Raw genomic sequence first — 21,222 nt, forward strand, 5'->3', positions numbered from 1 at the left:
CGTCAGATATTTCTATTATGACGTCAAAATTTTACGGGAACTTGTGTTATGTCCAGTAATGGCGGACAAATAGCGATAAGGTGTATTCCTTCATAAAACATCATATTGGGTCCCACTAGAACTATAAATCCCATCGGTCAATTCAATCATCATCAGTTGTATCCCACCAGTTACAATCCCATCGGAACCTTTGGTTATCAGTCTTAATCCCATTGGAGCCTCCTGTATTGACTGCACCTGTTTGTTGCACAGTAATATTACTATGTGTACTACCTGTATAAATACCAGGTGATTCATACTATTATCTGTAAGATTAATTTCTTCAATATTTCTGAAGTGATATTTCTTTCTCCCCGGAGACACAAAAGAAATAGTTTTCTTCTCTCGTGGAGCGTGTAGTATAAAAATTAGTATATAAAAAGGAAAGAGGTACCTTTTAGCCACAAAACTTAAATATATAAAAAGGAAAGAGGTACCTTTTAGCCACAAAACTTAAATATATAAAAAGGAAAGAGGTACCTTTTAGCCACAAAACTTAAATATTTTTCCCTTATACTGTGGCTTATTTAACGTCATAAAGCTATAAATCATTTGCGATAGTCATCTTAGATGGACATTTTTATTCATCGTTAATTTACCATAAAAAATGTATGTGATTTATATGCAGTTTGTCTCTTTCCCCTTTTGCGAAATTAACTTAAAATGTTTTTCTACTTTTTTTATCCTTTCACTGTCTTTTCTCTTGTCTTTGATTGGTTGATTGATTATTTTCCGGATTGATCGGTTATTTGGTTTTCTGAGTTTAACGTTCAGTGGCAAATATGTAATTGCATATTATTCATGCGAACTATGTGACTTTTACCAGTTATTGCAAAAATAGGGAGAGTAGGGTTTGCATCTTTAACCTTTAACCTTTTCAGGGCAAACAATGAGCCTCGTGAATTTGTAAGCAGGATAAAGCATATCATCTTTAAATTTTAGTATACCGTCCAAAAATTATCTAAATCTACATATGAATACTTATGAATTTATGTATATATATATTAGCAATTGGTTGGTGTCTAATTTCTTCATAATATATCATCTACTTATTATGTAATAATTGTGAATCTTTTATTTTAAGTATGTTAGGACAACTCCAGAAACAAATCCATTTGAAATAACTTTATATATCAAATTAATATATAAATTTAAAATTGATTCTGTAAAGTTCAAAATAATTTCATATTTCCCTACAAAGCTGAATGCAAATGAAATGTCCTAGATGCTCGTTTTTGATTTACTTAAAATTAAAAGTGAAACTAAAAGTTCAGTTTAATAATTACTTCTCACGTTTTACATCTCTAAATCATTATTAAGTCATCAATGATAACTTTAAACGATAAAAGCTCTTTTAAAATCACCTAACTGTGGGAATAAGTATACTACAGGTGTAAATATAAAATGGGGCTAAATTTAATTTACGTTTTTTTTTTAATTATGTTTTTATAATTTTCTGTGTAATGAATATGCAAATTTATCAAACAGATATAGTTATATGTTATCAAAATATAAATACATGTTTGTTCTTAGATGTTAATTCAATGAACTGTATTTAAAGAAAAATTAAGGTAAAAAATAATTGAAAACATATTGATCTATCCCACTGTATACCTCTGGAATCAATGAATGAATGAGCAATAAGAAATTTAACTGACTATTTTTGGCTACCAGCAATGTATTTAACAGTAGCTAAGACTTTTTCATCACCTCTACATTGCCGGGGGCCAATAGGAGGGGTGTCATTTTTATATACAATCCATTAATTATATACAAGTAAAATGCCTTCAAGTCAGATCGGGGTGATCGCCTTTGATTAAGTAAGGGATGAAAAACATTAACCACCATACCAATGAATGAAGACACACTTTCCATAGCAACATCGGTTTAATGTACTGGGGATGAGTAGATAGCATCTATATCGCATTTCGTTTCGTAGAGAGGCTAGCTGAAGGGAAGTGACGTCATTTGACAGCTTCTGTATCTTTGGTGTGCAACACTTATCTTTTCAAACAAGTGGACTTTAAAGAATTTATAATTGAAGTGTAACGGAAATATTTGAAATATTAGTGACATAATTTGAAAATAGCTGGGTGAACTGAGAAGTAAAGAAATTTTTATAAAGAGACTGAAGTATGAATGTATAACGTTATAAACATGAAGATTTTGATAGAAATATTTGTTAGCGTTGCCTTTCTATGTATAGGTAAGTGAACTTTAAATATATTAGTCGTGATATGTTTACTTTAAGAACACTGTTTGACTCTTCTGTTATGAACTTTTATGAATGTAAAACAAAATAGCTGAAATGTGTGAATTTTTACGTATCTGAGAAATATTTCACGAAATCTTTATAATCAACGGTAGTCCACGAAATATAACCACACCGCCCTATTACCTTGCCTAATTTTAGATTTTAGACCCTTAATCCAATAAAGAACCTTTTTTAATAAAATCAAAATGTAAACAAACAGAAAAAAACTTTCACATTCGTTTTCTCCCCCCCCCCCCCCTAAATCTATAATCTATTTCCTAAAGAATAAATAGACAGTCAAAAGAGTAAATTACTTCGACTGTGCTGGTAGAACCAGTAAAAATGAAAACTATATCCAGTCTCAGTTTTTTAAGGATCAAAGATCGAAATATTTTCAGAAATAAGTCATTTGTTTACGTTGTGTAAAAATTACCCTTGTCTACTATGTACCGTATGTACCAGCATGCAAAACATCTTTAGAAAATAAAATACATGTAGTTTTTTAAAACAGAATCAACTGGATTTAATTATAGATTGATTTATGTTTTCTTTTTCATAGCGAATTAATACTGAAATTTATTCGAACTAAGACTGTGCATGGAATTCTGCTCGCTGTGGTAGGCCGTCTTATCTTGATTAAAACTGACCATTACACGACTTATCTACCTCCGAGATAACAGATTAATAATTAGAAACAGACAACAATGTAATTAAAATCAACATCCTCCCCCGCATCATCCATGAATATCAAAATAGATTGAACATCTAGATTGACAAAACCAGTCCTTCCTTCTAGCCAGGATGACTATATTTATTTCATTAAACAGTCCAAGGGCTTTTCCCTGTAAAAATTGTTTATTTCCACAGTCCTTCTTTCCAACCAGGATGGCTATATTTATTTCATAAAGCAGCCAAAGGGTTCATTGGGATAAAGTCACCTTGACGAACTTCTCCCTGTAAAAATTGTTTATTGCCACAGTCCTTCCTTCTAGCCAGGATGACTATATTTATTTCTTAAAGCAGCACAAGGGTTGATTGGGATAAAGTCACCTAGCCGAACTTCTCCCTGTAAAAATTGTTTATCATTCACCCTTTTTACAGACAATTGAAATATTACATGTATCGCCTGTGCTTCCAGTGAATCTACTGAAAGAATTACTGAAATAACGAATTAACCCTTCTAGAGGTCTAGCGATTTTTTTCAGTACCTTAAATTGTGAGAAAATATATTATAAATATAAGAAGCATGTAGACCAATCTTCCAAAATACATAACTTATACATAATGCGGCACTCGAAAACCGGATTAAAAGCAACTAAAAATAATTAAACCTCATCATGAATATGCTTGAAATATTTGTCACTGGACATAAATAGCAACAATTATTCAACTGATTACTAGCATATACACTACAATCCCATTACAGCTGATGCGATGATGATGATGATTTTTGTTTGATCTGATTCAGAATGTTTTTTAGATGAGTAATGCTTTAGACAGATAGGAGATTGGGTAATCTTCTTTCTAATAATAACAAACCATCTGTATTTTGTCTGTATTAATTACTTCTGCACCTTTAGAGGGGTTCACAAGGAGGATACTTATATATATGTTTGTCTGAATTTGTAAAAACTAAAGATTTAAAAACGTTAAAAACGGCGTAGAAATAAATTATAAAAAAACAGAGTAAGTTTTCTTGATTTGTAATTGAGCAGATTAAAAAAAATGACATTCGACTAAGCCTTTTAATTTATTTTTGTAAAAAGATTTCATGAATTGAAAGAATATTTACTTTGTTTAGCAGACCCATGCACAGATAACCGGCACCACAGACACTGAGAATAGATTCAGACAATTTCAGGAGTAAAGAGGGTGTATTTTTTTCTAAAATGGTAAAATTACTGCCGATTTTATTCCGATCATAGGGAGGGTATGTCCTCTGCAACCCTGAATCCACCACTGCTGAAAGTATCACTCACCCTCAGAGCACTCACACGCAATATTGCTATTAGGAATGAGACATTGCAATATCGTGTCACTCCCCGTCCGTGTTACGTTCTTGTGGGAAACGGGATAGATAACCTGAAGAGGCTTTTTTCACTGTTTGACAATATTTGCCCAAATCTGATATTCTGGGTGGTTATGTTTTTTTAATAGACTTCAATAATTGAAGTGGAGAAATGGGAATACTTATTATTTATACTTTCACCTACATGTATATGAAGTTAGCTGTATGCAAAGTCTTGTAAAAATTTACATCATCGATTCTGGGACATATATATATATATATAGTATGATAGTCCCAGATCGATTGAAGGAAATTGCAGAGTAAACATTTTAATTGTTGCACACGGGTAATCAGAAGTGATGACACTAATTAACCCAAGATTGTTTGATCAACAGATTAACGGTCACCAAAGGTGTTAATTGGACCATAACTTGTCCCTTATATTTCGTTTGAAACTTAAATTCGTGGATAAAGCCATCCACGAAAACCACGAAAATTGGTACCCCTAACCCCACGAATAAAAGATTATTTGGATAATTGTAAATAGTTCTTAATCAGGTGCAAGTTTCACCCAATAAACAACAAAGGAATGATGAACATCACTAACTTGGTATCTAAATTCTAAACCCAATACACCATGTACACTCATCAGCACATAGGTACTTAAACATAATATATCAGTGACTGCTGTGGATAGTAAACTTGGAACTGATAGTAAATAGCAAATACAAGTCATTTCTAGTATAGTTATTTTCATATAATACAGAAAAACGTGAAAATAATTGAAATTAATAGAAAACCAAAAAAAATCATATTTTGGAAAAAATGGGGAGGGCAAAAAAAAAATTGTCCTGTCCCCAAGTACATATGAATACACAATATCATCCCTTTAGAGAAAATGACATTTGATTTGGCAAATATTTTATTGTGTTTGTTCATGGGCCCACAGGGTGCATTTGACATCACTGACAGTCTTGTTTGGTGTACATAATTAACATATTTGTTTGTGTATGTGAATGGAATAATTCTGTCCCAGTTGACCATTTGATAAATTTGTTTTTAAACGAGTTAACAGAGGCTGATTTTTTTTTTGGGGGGGGGGGGGGGGGGGGCAAGGTATCTGAACCATGGGGAGAGAGAGTGCTGAATCAACCAGAGATTTCTGAAGCTTTCCTTCATCACTCTTTTTCAAACTTGTTACACATTCCAATAGAAGCTTTGTATGGTCATGATGGTCAGTCCATCACCTGACCTATTTGAATAAATTTAAATGCCACATTTGATAGTGAAAAAAAAATTATAAATCGGATGAAAGTACATGTGATTTTAGAGTTTCCTGGATTTTTATTTTATTTTGCTCAAAATTTTACCTGAAGTTAATCAGGAGCAGATCCATAGTTTTATGAAAAGGGGGATATAATTATTTGTAGTGGTAATAAAAGTGGCAAGCAAATAGGAAAACAAATTTTGAATTATATTTTTTCTCAATCTTAAGGGGAGGAGGTTATACCTCTGCCTGAACCTCACTATACATTGAGGAAGACCTGTATGTTACATTCAATAAAAAAAAAATGCCAATAAAATTTTAAGTTGGTAATCATGGTAATAGGGAAATCCTAAAATAAAATATGTCTGAATAAAAGATGCATGATGTTGGGTATAAGACAGAGAGAAAGTGCATCAACTAACATTTAGAGGTCAAGATATCAAACAACTACTTTTTATTATAACCAAAAAATATTTAATTGAATTTTCAGCCCAGGTAACAACCCAACGGACAGTAATTAACCCAGGAGGCGGTGTAGTTCAGACAGGATCTCGACAATATTTCAGCGGCTACGATGTCACAGACTTTGACAAGTACTTCTCAAATATTGTTCGTTTCCATGGCAACGCATATATCCATTATGATTTTGACAAAGTTGGATTCGAACAGCAAGATATCCTGGCCAGGGTTCAGAATGAGACCTTCACCTTCCAGTTTATTACCAGTGAACAAAATGGACTGATCTGGTTGGACGATAGACAAGATGAAGATTTGAGAATGTACTTGGCAGTTAAGGTGAGGTTATATGCAGTAGATATTAAAGATATCCCAATCTGAAATATTAAGTTTAAAAAGTATGAAGTTCAAGATTATATTGTTTGTATCTGTACTTTTTATTTAGTGATTATCTTATTGGTTCTGATTTAATAACAATGTAATAAATTGTTGCTAAAGGAAAGCAGATGTTGATTTCAACCTTAAACTAAGAAATCATGAATAATTAACAAACATCATGGTTTCTAAATTTTTTCATAACATAATGCAACTTTTCTCAATTTTGTGACATTTAGAGAACACAGAAACAAGATTCGAGAATAAATCCTGCAGCAGGAAGAACCCTCTTTATTGATTATAGATATATTTTTGTAGCTAACTTTACAGATTTTATTTGTGTATGATCATGATTATTGATATAGGTGGTGTGTTAAGACATATGCAGTACTGGCCTTACGAAGAACCAAGAAAGCCAGAAATAATCTTGACTTTAATACATCATAATGACAAAATACTGTTTATTTCATATAGGAAAGGTTTTCATATGTTGAGTTCAAGAAAAAGAGATAAAAACAGTACAATTGAAGTGGATTTTGCTCTTTCCACCTTGCCCACCATGGAATGCCCACTCAAATTTTAACATGATTTTTTTTTAAACATTGATAATGATACCTTTTCTCATTTTCCTAGGTATTGTATAATCAATTCTTATGATTAAAAGAGAAATGCCACTTGTATGGGGGACCATGTCAATGGCTGGATGGGCCTCAATTTCATACATAACAACATTCCCATATATGACTAGTTTGGTATAGAGAATTGTGTATATATATATACATTACACCACTTTCCAAGGATAGGGGAGGGTTAAGCATTCACAAACATGTTTAACCATGCCACATTATCTATGCACCTGTTCAAAGTCAGATGCCTGTTTTTCAGTGGTTGTTGTGGCGGTCTGTCATATATATATATATATATATGTTTTTCATTTATTTTTTAGGCATAATTAGGCCTTTTGTTTTCTATTTTGAATCGTTTCACATTTTGCCATGCAAGGGTCTTTTATTAACCTCACTATATCCTATATGTAGGTATTGGTTTTGCTCAATGTTGAAGACAGGTCAGTGCCCTGAAGCGTTTACATCGGAGATTGATTTAACTAGTCTTTTGAAAATGAATAAAAAGAAAAGTTAGATAAACGTTTAGGTCAATAAGACAGCAACCCAAGGACAAATATCAAAAGACATCTGGAGGGCAACATGTAATCTTCAACAATAAATGGGTGTCTAAAAAAATGTCAAACCAGTTTTGTTTTTGGTTTTTTCAATTTTTGTTTTAATTGAGCCTTATGATACTGATTTGACTTTTCCTGAGTATTTAAAGTATATTGTTACTAACCAAGTTTTTGATTTATCAAATAGAATATAATTGACAAAAAAGAATGTGTAAGTACAAAAGTCAAGGACAAACTGAAGGTGAAGGTCAATGGGCATGATGAATATGAAAGTAGAAAATTATTTATTTTCAGTGAGGCAAAGTTACAAGCTGGAAATGGAGGCATGTTGATATAATTCAAATACTTATATTTTTATTATAGCTGATCTGCACAATGTGAATATATATATATATATATAAGGTCACCTTTACATATACATGTACGTTGGTTCTAGTTTACCTAAACATTTCAAATTGGCAGGATATTTTTTGTTGTATATACCGGTAATCAAATCTTAATTGGCCAGAAATTGATAAAAGAAAAGAACAATGCTTAAGAATAATAAATTAAAAAAATGAGCAAATTTCTCAAACTAAACTTTTCACAAATCAATGGATAGGTCAGAAGATGAGGGAAAGCAAACCAACTTATGTTTGGTTTAATTACAGCTTTTCAATGCTGTATATATATGTTTTTGTTATGGCAAGAACCACTTTTGTTTTTTCTTCGTAATCTGGTAATGGAATTTAAAAAAAATATCTGTGGGTGTCAAATGTTTTGCCTTTCATATGCCATATTATTTAATTTGTTATTTTTTTTGCTTATAGTCCAAAGTTTTGTTGTAGTTACTAATTAGTAAATCTGAAAAAAATGCACAGGGGTATCAATCTGTGTGATAATTTTATAACCTAAGAGAGATAACTCTGTTTATTTTTTTTTAATTCCCAACCACAGATTTGCCTTCATTTTTTATGACTTTTCCTGTTATCTCAATCAGATAAAAAAAATATATATAATTGACAAATTTAAAATAGAATAATTACAGCCAGACAAAATTGTAATAAAGGTTATAATTTGTAAGTTGGTATCATTTAACTTTGTATTACATATGAGTCAGCGCTCTATAAGAACTCTAAGAATTCACCATATATTAAATAAGTGTAGATAGTTGAGACAAAAACTACTGTAAGCTTAATTTTTTTTCTGTCTTCTGTTCATACAAACAGCATTTGTTCATTCCATTAATTAATGGTAGCTATTTTGAATCATTTTAAAACACAGTTCAGACTGGTGTATATAGGATAGTTTATGTGTATAAATAGATATGGGTAAAATATGACTTATTAATATCTACAGAATATAGAACATGGGAAAGAATGTGTAAGTCCAAACATGTATTGCATGTGTTTGTCAAAATTTGTTTCTTTTCTCATGAGATAAGCGAACAGAATTTATAAAAATAGAGAGAAAAATGACAAAAAGAGATCTTTAAAAATAGTGGGAGGAAATTTATAGTAGTATGCATTTTTTAGGAGTAAATATTCCTGCTGTGGAAAAAAAAATCTAATGCAATATTGAAAACTTAAACTAAAAGTTGAAACACAACCCATTTGGTATTGAAGCTTGCTTTGGCTTTTTATGTTTAACACTTAGATTAAAACATTTTTAATCTTTGCTGAAAAAGAAACAACTTTTTTGACTGATATTTGTAGTGTTATGAATATTCATACTCATATAATTATCTTTTTTTCAGAATGATAAGATTAAAACATGGAATGGAAATCTTTCTGGAAATGTTTCTCTAATATAATATCTGCAACTCAAGATAACTTTACAAAAACAGGCCAATCAGATCTTTTTGAAATGGAGAATGATACAATTGTTATGAATTGGTCAACTTGTATTGGCATATTTAAAATGATATAGATATAAATATGCTGATCCTAAATGTCAAACACTGTGGATTCATTATTATCGGTGGGTTACTAGTTTATGTGGATTCATTATTATCGGTGGGTTACTAGTTTATGTGGATTCATTATTATTGGTGGGTTACGGTGGGTTACTAGTTTATGTGGATTGATTATTATTGGTGGGTTTCTAGTTTATGTGGATTCATTATTATTGGTGGGTTACTAGTTTATGTGGATTGATTATTATTGGTGGGTTTCTAGTTTATGTGGATTGATTATTATTGGTGGGTTACTAGTTTATGTGGATTGATTATTATTGGTGGGTTTCTAGTTTATGTGGATTGATTATTATTGGTGGGTTACTAGTTTATGTGGATTGATTATTATTGGTGGGTTTCTAGTTTATGTGGATTGATTATTATTGGTGGGTTACTAGTTTATGTGGATTGATTATTATTGGTGGGTTTCTAGTTTATGTGGATTGATTATTATTGGTGGGTTTCTAGTTTATGTGGATTGATTATTATTGGTGGGTTACTAGTTTATGTGGAATTTGTGGGTTAAGGTGAAACCACTAATTTAGGGAACCACCATTTAACTTCAAGGGGGGGGTTATGGTTTTTTACTAAAAAAAATATTCTGATCCCCAATTTGATGAAAAAAAAATTAAAAAATATTCTGAATCCAGATTTTCCCCATACCTTATAGTGTTAAATATTGAGAAAAATAATTTGAATGATAGTGTTGAAAAACTAAATAAAATTGATAGCACTTTGCACGAAAAAAAATTTCTGACTCAAACAAAAAACCATAACCCTCCCCTTGAAGTTAAATGGTTGCTCCCTTAAATGTTAAAAAATATGCAAATTTCCATTAGGCTTGTTATGCAGAATTGTTGAATACAACTAAACTATTAGTATCCACAAAGGTTGAAAAAACTACAAGTTTTTTTCTGAATCCACAAAAAAATTGTACTGTTGAAAACAAATGAATCAACAGTATGGTCATTTGTAGGAGTATTTAAATATGCCGTCAAAGATTGGGAATGACCAGTTATCAGTCCAGATTTTTTACTGAAATTATTTGATCGTAAACAAAGCTATAAATGCAAATAGACAAAGTTTTCCAGAAAGGTATTCATGAATTTGTATTCTTCTGATTGCAGTTAGAATCAGTACATGTAGATGCTTTTGATGAATGATTCCTTTTATCACATGATCTTATCACATGACCTTGTCACATGATATGTTATCATTCATCATTGATTTCATACATGTTCCACTGCTTGAATCATACCATAGATTTTAAGTGTCATCATGGTACTAGAATGTAATTCAATGTTTGAAAAGTCTCTAGTTTTATAAGTCAGAGATCAAACCTATGGCCTCCCTAATTCAAGGTGGGGATTATACCAGGTGACCAGTAAGGTTGTCAGAGAAGAATTTAGTCTTAAAATCTTAGACTTTAATACGAATTTATTCATATTTTATCAGTTATTAAGTTTTAACAGAATATTGTTGTTTTTCTAATGGTTTATTATAAGTCTAACCTAACAGCAAGCAGCATTTCAGGGCCAGACAAAAGATTTTATGTTAATAGGTGGAATTTGTACATACACACTTTTTGCTTTTGATTTATAACAAATTTATACATAATGGTTTATTTCTTATAAAGTTTCTTTCATTAGTAAACTAGATCAATTAAGCAACCCACTGCTTTTTTAATTTGTTTTTATTTGCACATTTCCTTGTCTACTTTTATTTCGTGAAAACATTATTTGATTGTCTCCCTTTTTTAGGCAAGGTTTTCCTATTTTAGTTATCATCTCCCATTCATTTGTATTGTTTTATTTATTAATAGTTGCTGTCGAAATACAGTGTCTTTCATTGCATTAGCTCGCATTGTTTGCAAAGAATACATGTCCTGCTTATGTTGTGTGCTTTTAAAATATCCAATATCAACCCCTCTCTTTTCCTATCTCTCTCTCCAGTTTTGTTATATCCTCTTTAATTTGATATATTTTCTATTATACATTTGGTTTGAAGAAATATGTATCAGTTGTACCATATGTATTTATTGAAGGAATAATTGTATTTTGTATGTTCATTGTGTGTACATTGTATTAAAATGATTTATAAATAAGAGTTATTTCCCTTTGTCCTAATAATTTTTTATTGACTGAAGGAACCAAAATAACTTTTTCTTTATATTTTGCAACCCCAAAACAGGTGCAGGTGTGTGAATTTTAATCCACCCATTATTAACTTACACCAGGATTTATAAAGCCTAAAAGTGACAGAAATCTAATATATGAGGCCCCTCATAGGGGTGTCCAACTAATCACAGTCACAAACTTTTTGCCAATATAATCACATAATCATTAATTATTTTTTTAAACAAGATAATCAAATAATCAAAAATACAGTCCTAGATTATCAAATAATCATGAAATATTTGGTCTGGTAATCAAATAATCACTTTAAAAACGGCCAAGTAATCATATAATGAGGATTCTCATTTATGACTGGAATATAGATGTAAGCAGGGATGTTAATCTTGACTTTATAACATAATAAAAGCTAGTTTCAATCAGTTATTAATTATTTTATTAAATTCATGTAAATTGCAGTCTTTTGCTGCCCAAATGGACCCATGCATCCCATGGAAAAATAAAAACCATTTGCAAAGTGGCCCATCTTCATCATTAACATTCATTAATTGGTATGTAGTAATCATATTTCAAAACTGCTTTGTTATATGGCGAAATAAATATTCTGCATGAAAAGTAAATTTAAGTTTCAGAAAAATTTGATAATATTGAATTGCAAAATGTAACATTTGAAATATAAATGTAGCTTTTATTAGAATTAGAAAATAAGTTCTTGCTATAAAAGCATGTCTTTGATTTATTACAATTCTTAGTTATTGTAGGAACATTTGTATATAACTTTGTCATTTGTATACATAAAGTAGCCTTAGGTATTATTCTAATTTTATTATTTTTATTTTACTGACAGTAGAATTTACTTAACAAAAGTTTATGCTTTTGTGTTTGTATTGTATATTAATAATTATATATGTTTTTGCTATTTGTTACTTTTACAATACTTGCACCTACGGGAAAATTAGAAAGTGTTAAAGGGTTATTTTGATGTAAGCTATTTGCCAGTTCAAATGTAATTTTTTCATGCTGAGAAAGTTAAAATTCATCATGTTTAATACAATGGGCAAACATGTACTATCCAAGCCTAAATATTTTTGTTTATTCTAAATCACTTTCTATTACACATTCCTCTGTATTTATGCAAATTTAATGGATTTGCTGAATATCAATTTTTATCTCAAGCCTAACACTAAAGATACAATTAATTGGTTTAATTAAAGAAGAAAAAAAGAATAATACAGTGCTAAATTCTTAATTATTTGGTAGTTTCCTGAAAAGAATTTGGAACTGGCAGTTTGTTTTGGGGGAGGGCAGGAATTGGGCAAAATAAATTTGGAGTCTAGATGATTTAAGATAGGGAGAGACGAGGGAGTTATAGAGAAGTGGAGGAGGGATTCACAATTACGTATATCCCCATTTTGTAACCCCTTTTTTGTACAATATAAGAATTTGATGTATTTCTGATCAAATGTATCTAAATATTTCTTACTTATAGTTATAAGTTCTCAATGGTTATGGTAGTTGTATTGTAATATGTTGTCATAAGTTAGATTTAATAATTATGTCAAAGGTCACATGTACTTTTATCCATAGGATGGTTACCTCCTGTTCCATATTGATGAAGGAAATGGACGTGTCCAGGAAATCAAACTAACCTCCAGAAAAATCAAAGAACTGAATGACTGGGACTGGCATACATTTAGAGTGGATAGGGTTGGAAGAGAGGTAACAATTAGAACCATTTATATAATGTAAATTCAGAAATTTTTGCGATGTTTTTATTAATGTGAATAATGCAACTGTGTGAGTATTGCAATAATAAGAACTCACATTCTTATGTCTGATACATTTATCTGTGTGAGTATTGCAATAATAAGAACTCACATTCTTATGTCTGATACATTTATCTGTTTGAGTATTGCAATAATAAGAACTCACATTCTTATGTCTGATACATTTATCTGTGTGAGTATTGTAATAATAAGAACTCACATTCTTATGTCTGATACATTTATCTGTGTGAGTATTGCAATAATAAGAACTCACATTCTTATGTCTGATACATTTATCTGTGTGAGTATTGCAATAATAAGAACTCACATTCTTATGTCTGATACATTTATCTGTATGAGTATTGCAATAATAAGAACTCACATTCTTATGTCTGATACATTTATCTGTGTGAGTATTGCAATAATAAGAACTCACATTCTTATGTCTGATAAATTTATCTGTGTGAGTATTGCAATAATAAGAACTCACATTCTTATGTCTGATAAATTTATCTGTATGAGTATTGCAATAATAAGAACTCACATTCTTATGTCTGATACATTTATCTGTATGCAGATTTTCCTGATATCACAAAATTAAACTCGAATTTTTGTCCATTCTTCAAAAATTGCAGTAATAAATGCATGCAATAATTTCTGAATTTTGCAGTACTATTTAAATTGGCATTATATTGACATTGACCTTTTTTTTTCTTTTTTTTTTTTTTATTAAATATAATTTTTTTGGGGGGAGGGGTATTGAGTCAAATATTTCATTGTTACTTGTGAGGATGAAAAAATACTTGTGTTAAAAAAATACTGAATTATTTTCAGTTCTAACAGGGGAAAGGGGAGAGGGGCTAATTTTGTCTGTTAGACATGTTTGACTTAATTATTTATTTAACACTATCTGTAGTGGTGTTTAATATTCCATATGCTGTATCAAAATTTTGGTATTTTTGGCTTTCATTTCTTTCTGGCAGTCAAATTTTCACAGCTTTCCTCCATTTCAACCAATTTTTAAAGTAAACCTCTTAATTGATTTATGTTATTTATAAGTATAATTGGTTCTTATCATGCATTGGCATTTTTGTAGATCTTGTATGGCTGATTGTTTTTGCTGTTTACAGTTGCTATACTTTTTTCAAGATAATAGACATTTGGTCTCTTGTGGAGAGTTGTCTCATTGGCAATCATACCACATCTTCTTTTTTATATTGTCTTTTTTCTTATGTTTTTATTCAGATGCACAAAATTTATTTATATTTTTTTATTATTCAGCTGAAATTCTTCATTGACGAAGAATATATCGGAACTATAACTACCGTTAGAGAAATCCAGCTGATTGGTCGAGGAGATGTCTACCTCGGAGGTACACCAATAGATTATACTGATGCCGTAATTACTCAAGGATATAGTGGTGGAATAACTAAGGTAAGTCTTAACAAAATTACTACATGTATTAGCAATGGCCAAATACTGTAAGACCGCCTCAGGAGGTGATAGGTCAAACCAATGACTTTATAATTTGTATTTGCTGCTTCTCCGCTATTAAGTACGCAGCATAAAGGAGTAAGAGCAAGGACAGGATGGCTCGTGGTCAGAATGATGTGTCGGAGTAGGCTGGTTACATGTCTTCCTTTGGACCGTTACCTTGTTAACTAGCACGATAAAAATCAAACTTATCATGTCCGTCTAGTACAAAGCAGGGTAAATATTCATATAACATTAACATGTTCTCCTCCTGAATAAGCATTTGACACTTGAAGTTAAGGTGGTACATAACACTACAGGGAGGTAATTCTGTAAAAATCAGCTGAACGTGTTAATCACATTCTTTTGTTAAAGAAATATTAAGCTTCTCAATGATCAAAATTAGTGTTTGTCAAACTGCTATATATCCAATTAAATTTTTCCGATAAAGTGCATTGTTCAAGTTTTTTGGAATTTTTATATTTTTGTCAAAGGGTCAAAGTATATATTTTGTCAAAATTTTATATAAATTGAACAAGCCAAATTAATTTTAGTCAAGGTGTTTGGTACCGCCTTAAGCACCCACCCATCATACCAAGTACAGCAAAGGGAGTTATTTTTACTTTATAAATTTGGCAATTTCAAATGAAAATTGGTTCGCTTTTTTCTTTTCTTCGATCATTGACGTTCCATGAAGATAAAATTAAATTGAGGGAACATTTTTACTTTTAACGTTTATTGTGAAATAAGAAAAAACAAACCTCATGCATATATTATTCACTTCATAGTAAGGTGTTTACCTGGGTATTTATCCTAATGGTATCATTCTTTCAACAAGACATTTCATGAATGTTGTCTAAAAAATGATCTATATAGAAGAGCTATTCTCTTTTTTGATGAGTATGAGGGAAGAAGAGGGTGCATACATTAGTCATAATTCTATGGTAAAAGGTCTTGAAACTTTCGGAAGTTTCCATTTTGCTTTTTAGAGGTTCTTTCCTTTGGAGACCATGAATACAGCAGAAAATCATTGGGGAAATGTACTTCAAATTACAGTTGTTTTTTCTGTTAAAATAACAATTTGAATATTTTTTTTAATTTTTGGTAAAATTATAAAAGGGTCAACATTTTTGTTGGATTTTTGGTGAAATATGAATATGAATATTTTTATTTAGCCTCTAGATTTTTCCTCCTTTATTTCATATATTTTATGTTAGAAATATAGATAAATTGAGTTCTGCCATGACTTCCAATTGATACTTTTCAGATATTATATGTGAAGAATTTACCAAATTTACTACTCCGTGTAAGTTTAATGCAGTATATTACCCAAATGCATCATGGGTCTGGAGCTAATAGTGGTATTGATATCATAGTACCAGGACAGGCGATAACACCGCTAGTAACACCAAGACCTACGCCAAGGCCTACACGTTGGCCTTATACACCAAGACCTACACCAAGACCAACCAGACCAGAAACACCAAGGCAGACAACTGTTACTATTCTCAGTACCATATCCTTCATCAAATCTTTTAATTTACATCTCAATCAAAATTCATATGTGGATTTAAGATCTGGCGGAACAATTGTATTCAGATTTAGAACACTTGAGTCAAGAGGTGTCTTATTTTTAGCTCGTCGTAAAAATTCTTCTAATCAGTTATTTTTAGCCTTTGAGATATATGACGGTAAATTATACTTCATTTCTGACTTCGGTGCAAGAACTAGACGACTATTGGTTTCTGACGTTATTGTCAATGATGGAACATGGCAGAACATAAAACTGGAAATTCAGGACCGAAAAATATTCATTTCACTCAACGGAATTCAGAGAACTTTGGACCTGACTACAGAAGAGGTGACACAAGCATATTTCAATGATGGTATTTATATAGGTGGTTTTCCAGAAGATTTCAAGTCTTGGTATGTCTGGGGTTCATCTAACAGTAAATTCCTTGGCTGTTTCAGTGATTTACAGCTTATAAACACAAGTGAGTAGGATTTTATAGCTGACTATACTGTATAAGTTGTTCTCATTGTTGATACAATGACCTATAATTACTTATATCTTTGTTATTTGAACTATGGTGGAAAAAATTCTCGGAGTTCTCGAAATCTTTTTTCCCCTGGTGGTCCTTGAAGAAAATCTGCAGGTCCTCAATATTATTTCTATTGCAAAATACTAAAATTGTGTCGGTCCTTTGCAAAATTTTGGTGGTCAAAACCTTCAGACCACCATTTTTCGAGAACTCTGTTGTCTCATAAGCAATCATACCGCATCTCCTAATTTTTATATTAATTGGTCTGGTAATTTATAAAAGCAAAATTGTGACTGAATTTTTATTTCATAAGCTTTGAATCATTTACTGAGATGTCAACATTCATCAGACAATTGGGGAAAACATGAAAAAAAACATCAAGGGGGCAATAAAAATGATATTCAGAAAGGAAGACACAATATCATGATCAAAAGTGGTCAAATAGTCTACAGTGATCACTAACCTGTCAACACTTGAGGTTGTGAGCGCGAACCCCACTCATGGCAAAATCTGTTTGACTCCTATCTTTTTTTTACTTAAAAATTGTACTTAAAAATTGCATTTCAAGTTTTCCTTCAGAAAGGTCAATGATTCTCTCAGGATACTCAGAATCCTCCGACAATTTTTTGGAAGGCAATTTTGTCATAATTTATGCAATAATTAAAACATCACAAAAATTTCTGAATTTATAGCAATTAACTTGAGTTATCATGAATTTCTATTTTACTTTTACAGACACAAATATGAATGGACCTATTAGAGATATACCCGTCGGAGATTACTTAAGTCTTGGTTGTATGGATATGAACAAACAGTGTGTGTCTACAAACCCATGTAATAATGGAATATGCTATAATGGAGTCAGACAATATTACTGCGATTGTGCAGGCACTGGATGGGCTGGTACAAGATGTAATGAATGTAAGTTGTCACATGATTATGTCACATGATAATGTAAGTGTAAGTTGTCACATGATTAAGTCACATGATAATGTTAGTGTAAGTTGTCACATGACAATATTGGGCCTCAGTGGCCAAGTGATCTACAGTAATTACCAGCCTGTCGACACTGAGGTTCTGAGTTCGAACTCCGAACTAGGAAATCTGTTTAGGTTAACATCAGTGATTAAAAAAAAAAAATAATGACCCAAGACAAGGTCACTTGGCACCTTTATTGTTTAATAGACAACTTAGTGAATAATATCTCTTATCTAACAGACAGCTGTTTTAATGCAGGAATTAACTTTGTTATTTTGTAATAAGGTACCCTTATCTGTTTTGTATTGTCAAGAAATTAAAGATAGAATTGGAAAAATTCATACCAAAAGACATTTTTTTTTTATTTGTTGATATTTTTTGAATACTCCAAAATTTGAGACACACAAATAGATAGACAATACCTAATCAGTAAAAAAGGACATGCTAAAAAAGACAAATACGGTATCACATATAGATATGAAATCAATTTTTCATTGCATTGTAGCTAAATGTTTTGTTTTCAAGTTAATGCATCTGTGTTTTTTTTCCTTTTTAGTTGCAATGATTGGTGGTTTCCAAGGAAATGACTACCTTACATATTTTTACAGCACACGACAAGAATCTCATACTAATGATATATCACTACGATTTAAATCTTTCTTACGAAACGCATTCCTCTTCCAAACTATATCCAGTATCAGTGATGATTACCTTCGTGCTGAACTTGATAATGGAAGGGTCAAGGTCACCATCAAAGTTGAAGGTCAATCTCCTCAGGTAATGATTCTGATAGAATGTTTTTTTTAGAAATAGGTATATTAGTGTCAATTAGTTTAACCAAAAAGTATTTTAAAGTACTAATGTACAAATATATACATATAGTTTACAATTTAGATGGTAAAGTGTTAATTAGTTAACCAAAAGTTTTTTCCAGTACTAATGTACAAATATATACATGTAGTTTACAATTTAGATGGTAAAGTGTCAATTAGTTAACCAAAAGTATTTTCCAGTATTGATGTACAAATATATATACATGTAGTTTACAATTTAGATGGTAAGTTTATCCAAAAGTTTATACAATTAGAGGATTTTTTTTCACAATTTTTTTAAAAAATACAATAACTAAAGAAATAACTTGAGGTACAACCATAACTATAAAAGGTAAAACAGAAAAAAATTCACAAAACAGAAAAGTATTGAGACAGAAAATGGCAACCCAAGCTTTGAAAAGGTCTTTGTCAAGGATTGTGGAATTTTTTTTTGAATTTTTTTTTTTTTCAAGGATTCTAGTTTTCTAGATCAAATCAGACAGAGTCCTTAATCTATTTATTTTACAAGTACTCAATGAATGTAAATTAACACTGTACAGCCTTCTACAATTAGCAAACCTGCACTGTATAATAACAAAATCTGAAACAATTCAAATGAGAAATCCCTGACCTGAGTCTTTTCTTTTTATGTATATTTATGTAAATGTGTGTTTTGGTTTGGTTTTTTTTCTGAGACATCAAAAAAGAAAATGAATTTGAAAAAGAATGTGATAAACAGTGCTACATAAAGATATTTGATGAATTCAAAGAAAATCTGTAAAACAATAAATAAAGCATTAAAGATATAATTTTAAAACATAAAACCAAAAAAAGGAAAGGATATTTAATATCTATAAAGCTTGGCTACACAAAGCCTTTTTTTCACCTGCAGCTTTTATTTTTTCTTTGTTGTACAGCTGCCAATAAAGGTAAGAAAAAATTAATCCAGGTAAAAAATATTTACATTTCAAGTCTGGCGAATGTTTGAACAAATACCTTTTGCTACAAGGGGAACAAGGTTTCTGATGATCATCGCATGTAAATTGAAAAAAATTACAAAAAAATTACAAAAACCCTATGATATCATATATGTGCATGATGGTGGTATGTTCAATCCATCAATTATAGAAATTTTCAAATATAGACTGAAAAAGTTTATGCTTTTTGCATTTCAGATTTTATCATATATATGTAACAATAACTTCAATTGCTAAATCTCTAATTTTCTTTTTCTGATATCTATTTTTAATACTGAATAATTCTTTTTTAGAGTTATACTTTGATATAATTTTATTATTTTAGAGATTTTTTTTATTTGTAAAAGTTCAGTTTTTTTTTTACAAGCTGAGAATAATAATATTCTTAGATACGGGTATGTGAAATTATTTTTCAATTGTACTTTGATAATGACATTTACAGAATCATATCGTATTATCTGTATTATAAAATATTTTATATTTCTTATTAATGCATTCAGAGGATAATAAAGAGGGCAGAACCTCTTAATTACATGTATTACATAAGTGTGAGTATACCCGTCTCTGACAGTTTAACCATGACCAGGGGAAATAACTTATCTAAACATTCATTTCATGAATATTCAAATATTACGGTAATTTGCCACTGAAGAGATAAATTTCTAGTATTTATTTGAAATTAGAAAATGAAAACAGTCTCTGACAGTTTAACCATGACCAAGGGAAATAACTATCTTGTAACATTTATCATGAATATTTAAGTATACAGTAATTTGCTACTAAAGAGACAAATTTCTAATATGAATTTGAAATTATAAAATGTAAGACATTCAGTGTTGGGGAAAAAGTGAAAATCATCTCTGACAGTTTAACCATGACCAGGGGAAATAACTATCTCTTAACATTCATCTCATGAATATTAAAGTATTAGGGTAATTTGCTACTAAAGAGATGAATTTGAAATTGTAAAATATAAGACATTAATAAGTGCGAAAAGTGAAATTTTGTGTAACGGTGGCATGATATTATAGAAAATGGCATCAGGAACATATATATTGACGGGACTTGACACTACCTGATTGTAGTCGATTTTATCGTCGTGCCATAGTTAATAAAGATACGATACAGAAACGGATATGTGTTAAAAACGGACTCGCTATTATCCTAACAATTTCTGATATTATCAATAAAATGTCATTCAAACTAGTTTTATAGTGATGCTAGTGTATCAAACTTGTATTCTGTCACTTCAAATTTGTTAAAATCGCAAGCATTTTATCACAGAATTGTGCAGAATGCAAACCAGGTAATAAAAAAATGGCGGCCATTGCCGCGATGATTTACAAATTCCCAAACTATCATAAAACACTTCACATCAAATAAATCAAACTTATTTTGGTAATTTTATATGACAAAATATATCTACTAAATGATAAAACTTGTATTTATTTACAATTAGAGTTATGTGGTTTATTTGTTGAGCAGTTCTGATAGTTTTTCAGTCAGACGCTACCAAATCCATAAATCTCG

General features: G+C 30.6%; 1 protein-coding gene across 8 annotated transcripts in view; it reads left to right on the forward strand.

Moving 5' to 3' along the window:
• LOC127717737 (uncharacterized) overlaps positions 1-21,222 on the forward strand; it is a 98,296-nt gene that overhangs the window by 48,928 nt on the left and 28,146 nt on the right. For 7 of the 8 annotated variants that reach the window (XM_052223508.1, XM_052223507.1, XM_052223512.1 and 4 more), the window contains exons 12-18: positions 6,059-6,363; positions 8,918-8,941; positions 13,232-13,363; positions 14,692-14,844; positions 16,151-16,877; positions 17,661-17,846; positions 18,460-18,680. In XM_052223508.1, coding sequence (XP_052079468.1) covers positions 6,059-6,363; positions 8,918-8,941; positions 13,232-13,363; positions 14,692-14,844; positions 16,151-16,877; positions 17,661-17,846; positions 18,460-18,680 — 1,748 coding nt within the window. The remainder of the gene's footprint in view (positions 1-6,058; positions 6,364-8,917; positions 8,942-13,231; positions 13,364-14,691; positions 14,845-16,150; positions 16,878-17,660; positions 17,847-18,459; positions 18,681-21,222) is intronic. The other variant, XM_052223511.1, reaches the window with a different exon arrangement.

The sequence above is a fragment of the Mytilus californianus genome, unplaced genomic scaffold, assembly GCF_021869535.1.
Source record: "Mytilus californianus isolate M0D057914Y unplaced genomic scaffold, xbMytCali1.0.p SCAF_10, whole genome shotgun sequence".
NCBI classification, from domain to species: domain Eukaryota; kingdom Metazoa; phylum Mollusca; class Bivalvia; order Mytilida; family Mytilidae; genus Mytilus; species Mytilus californianus.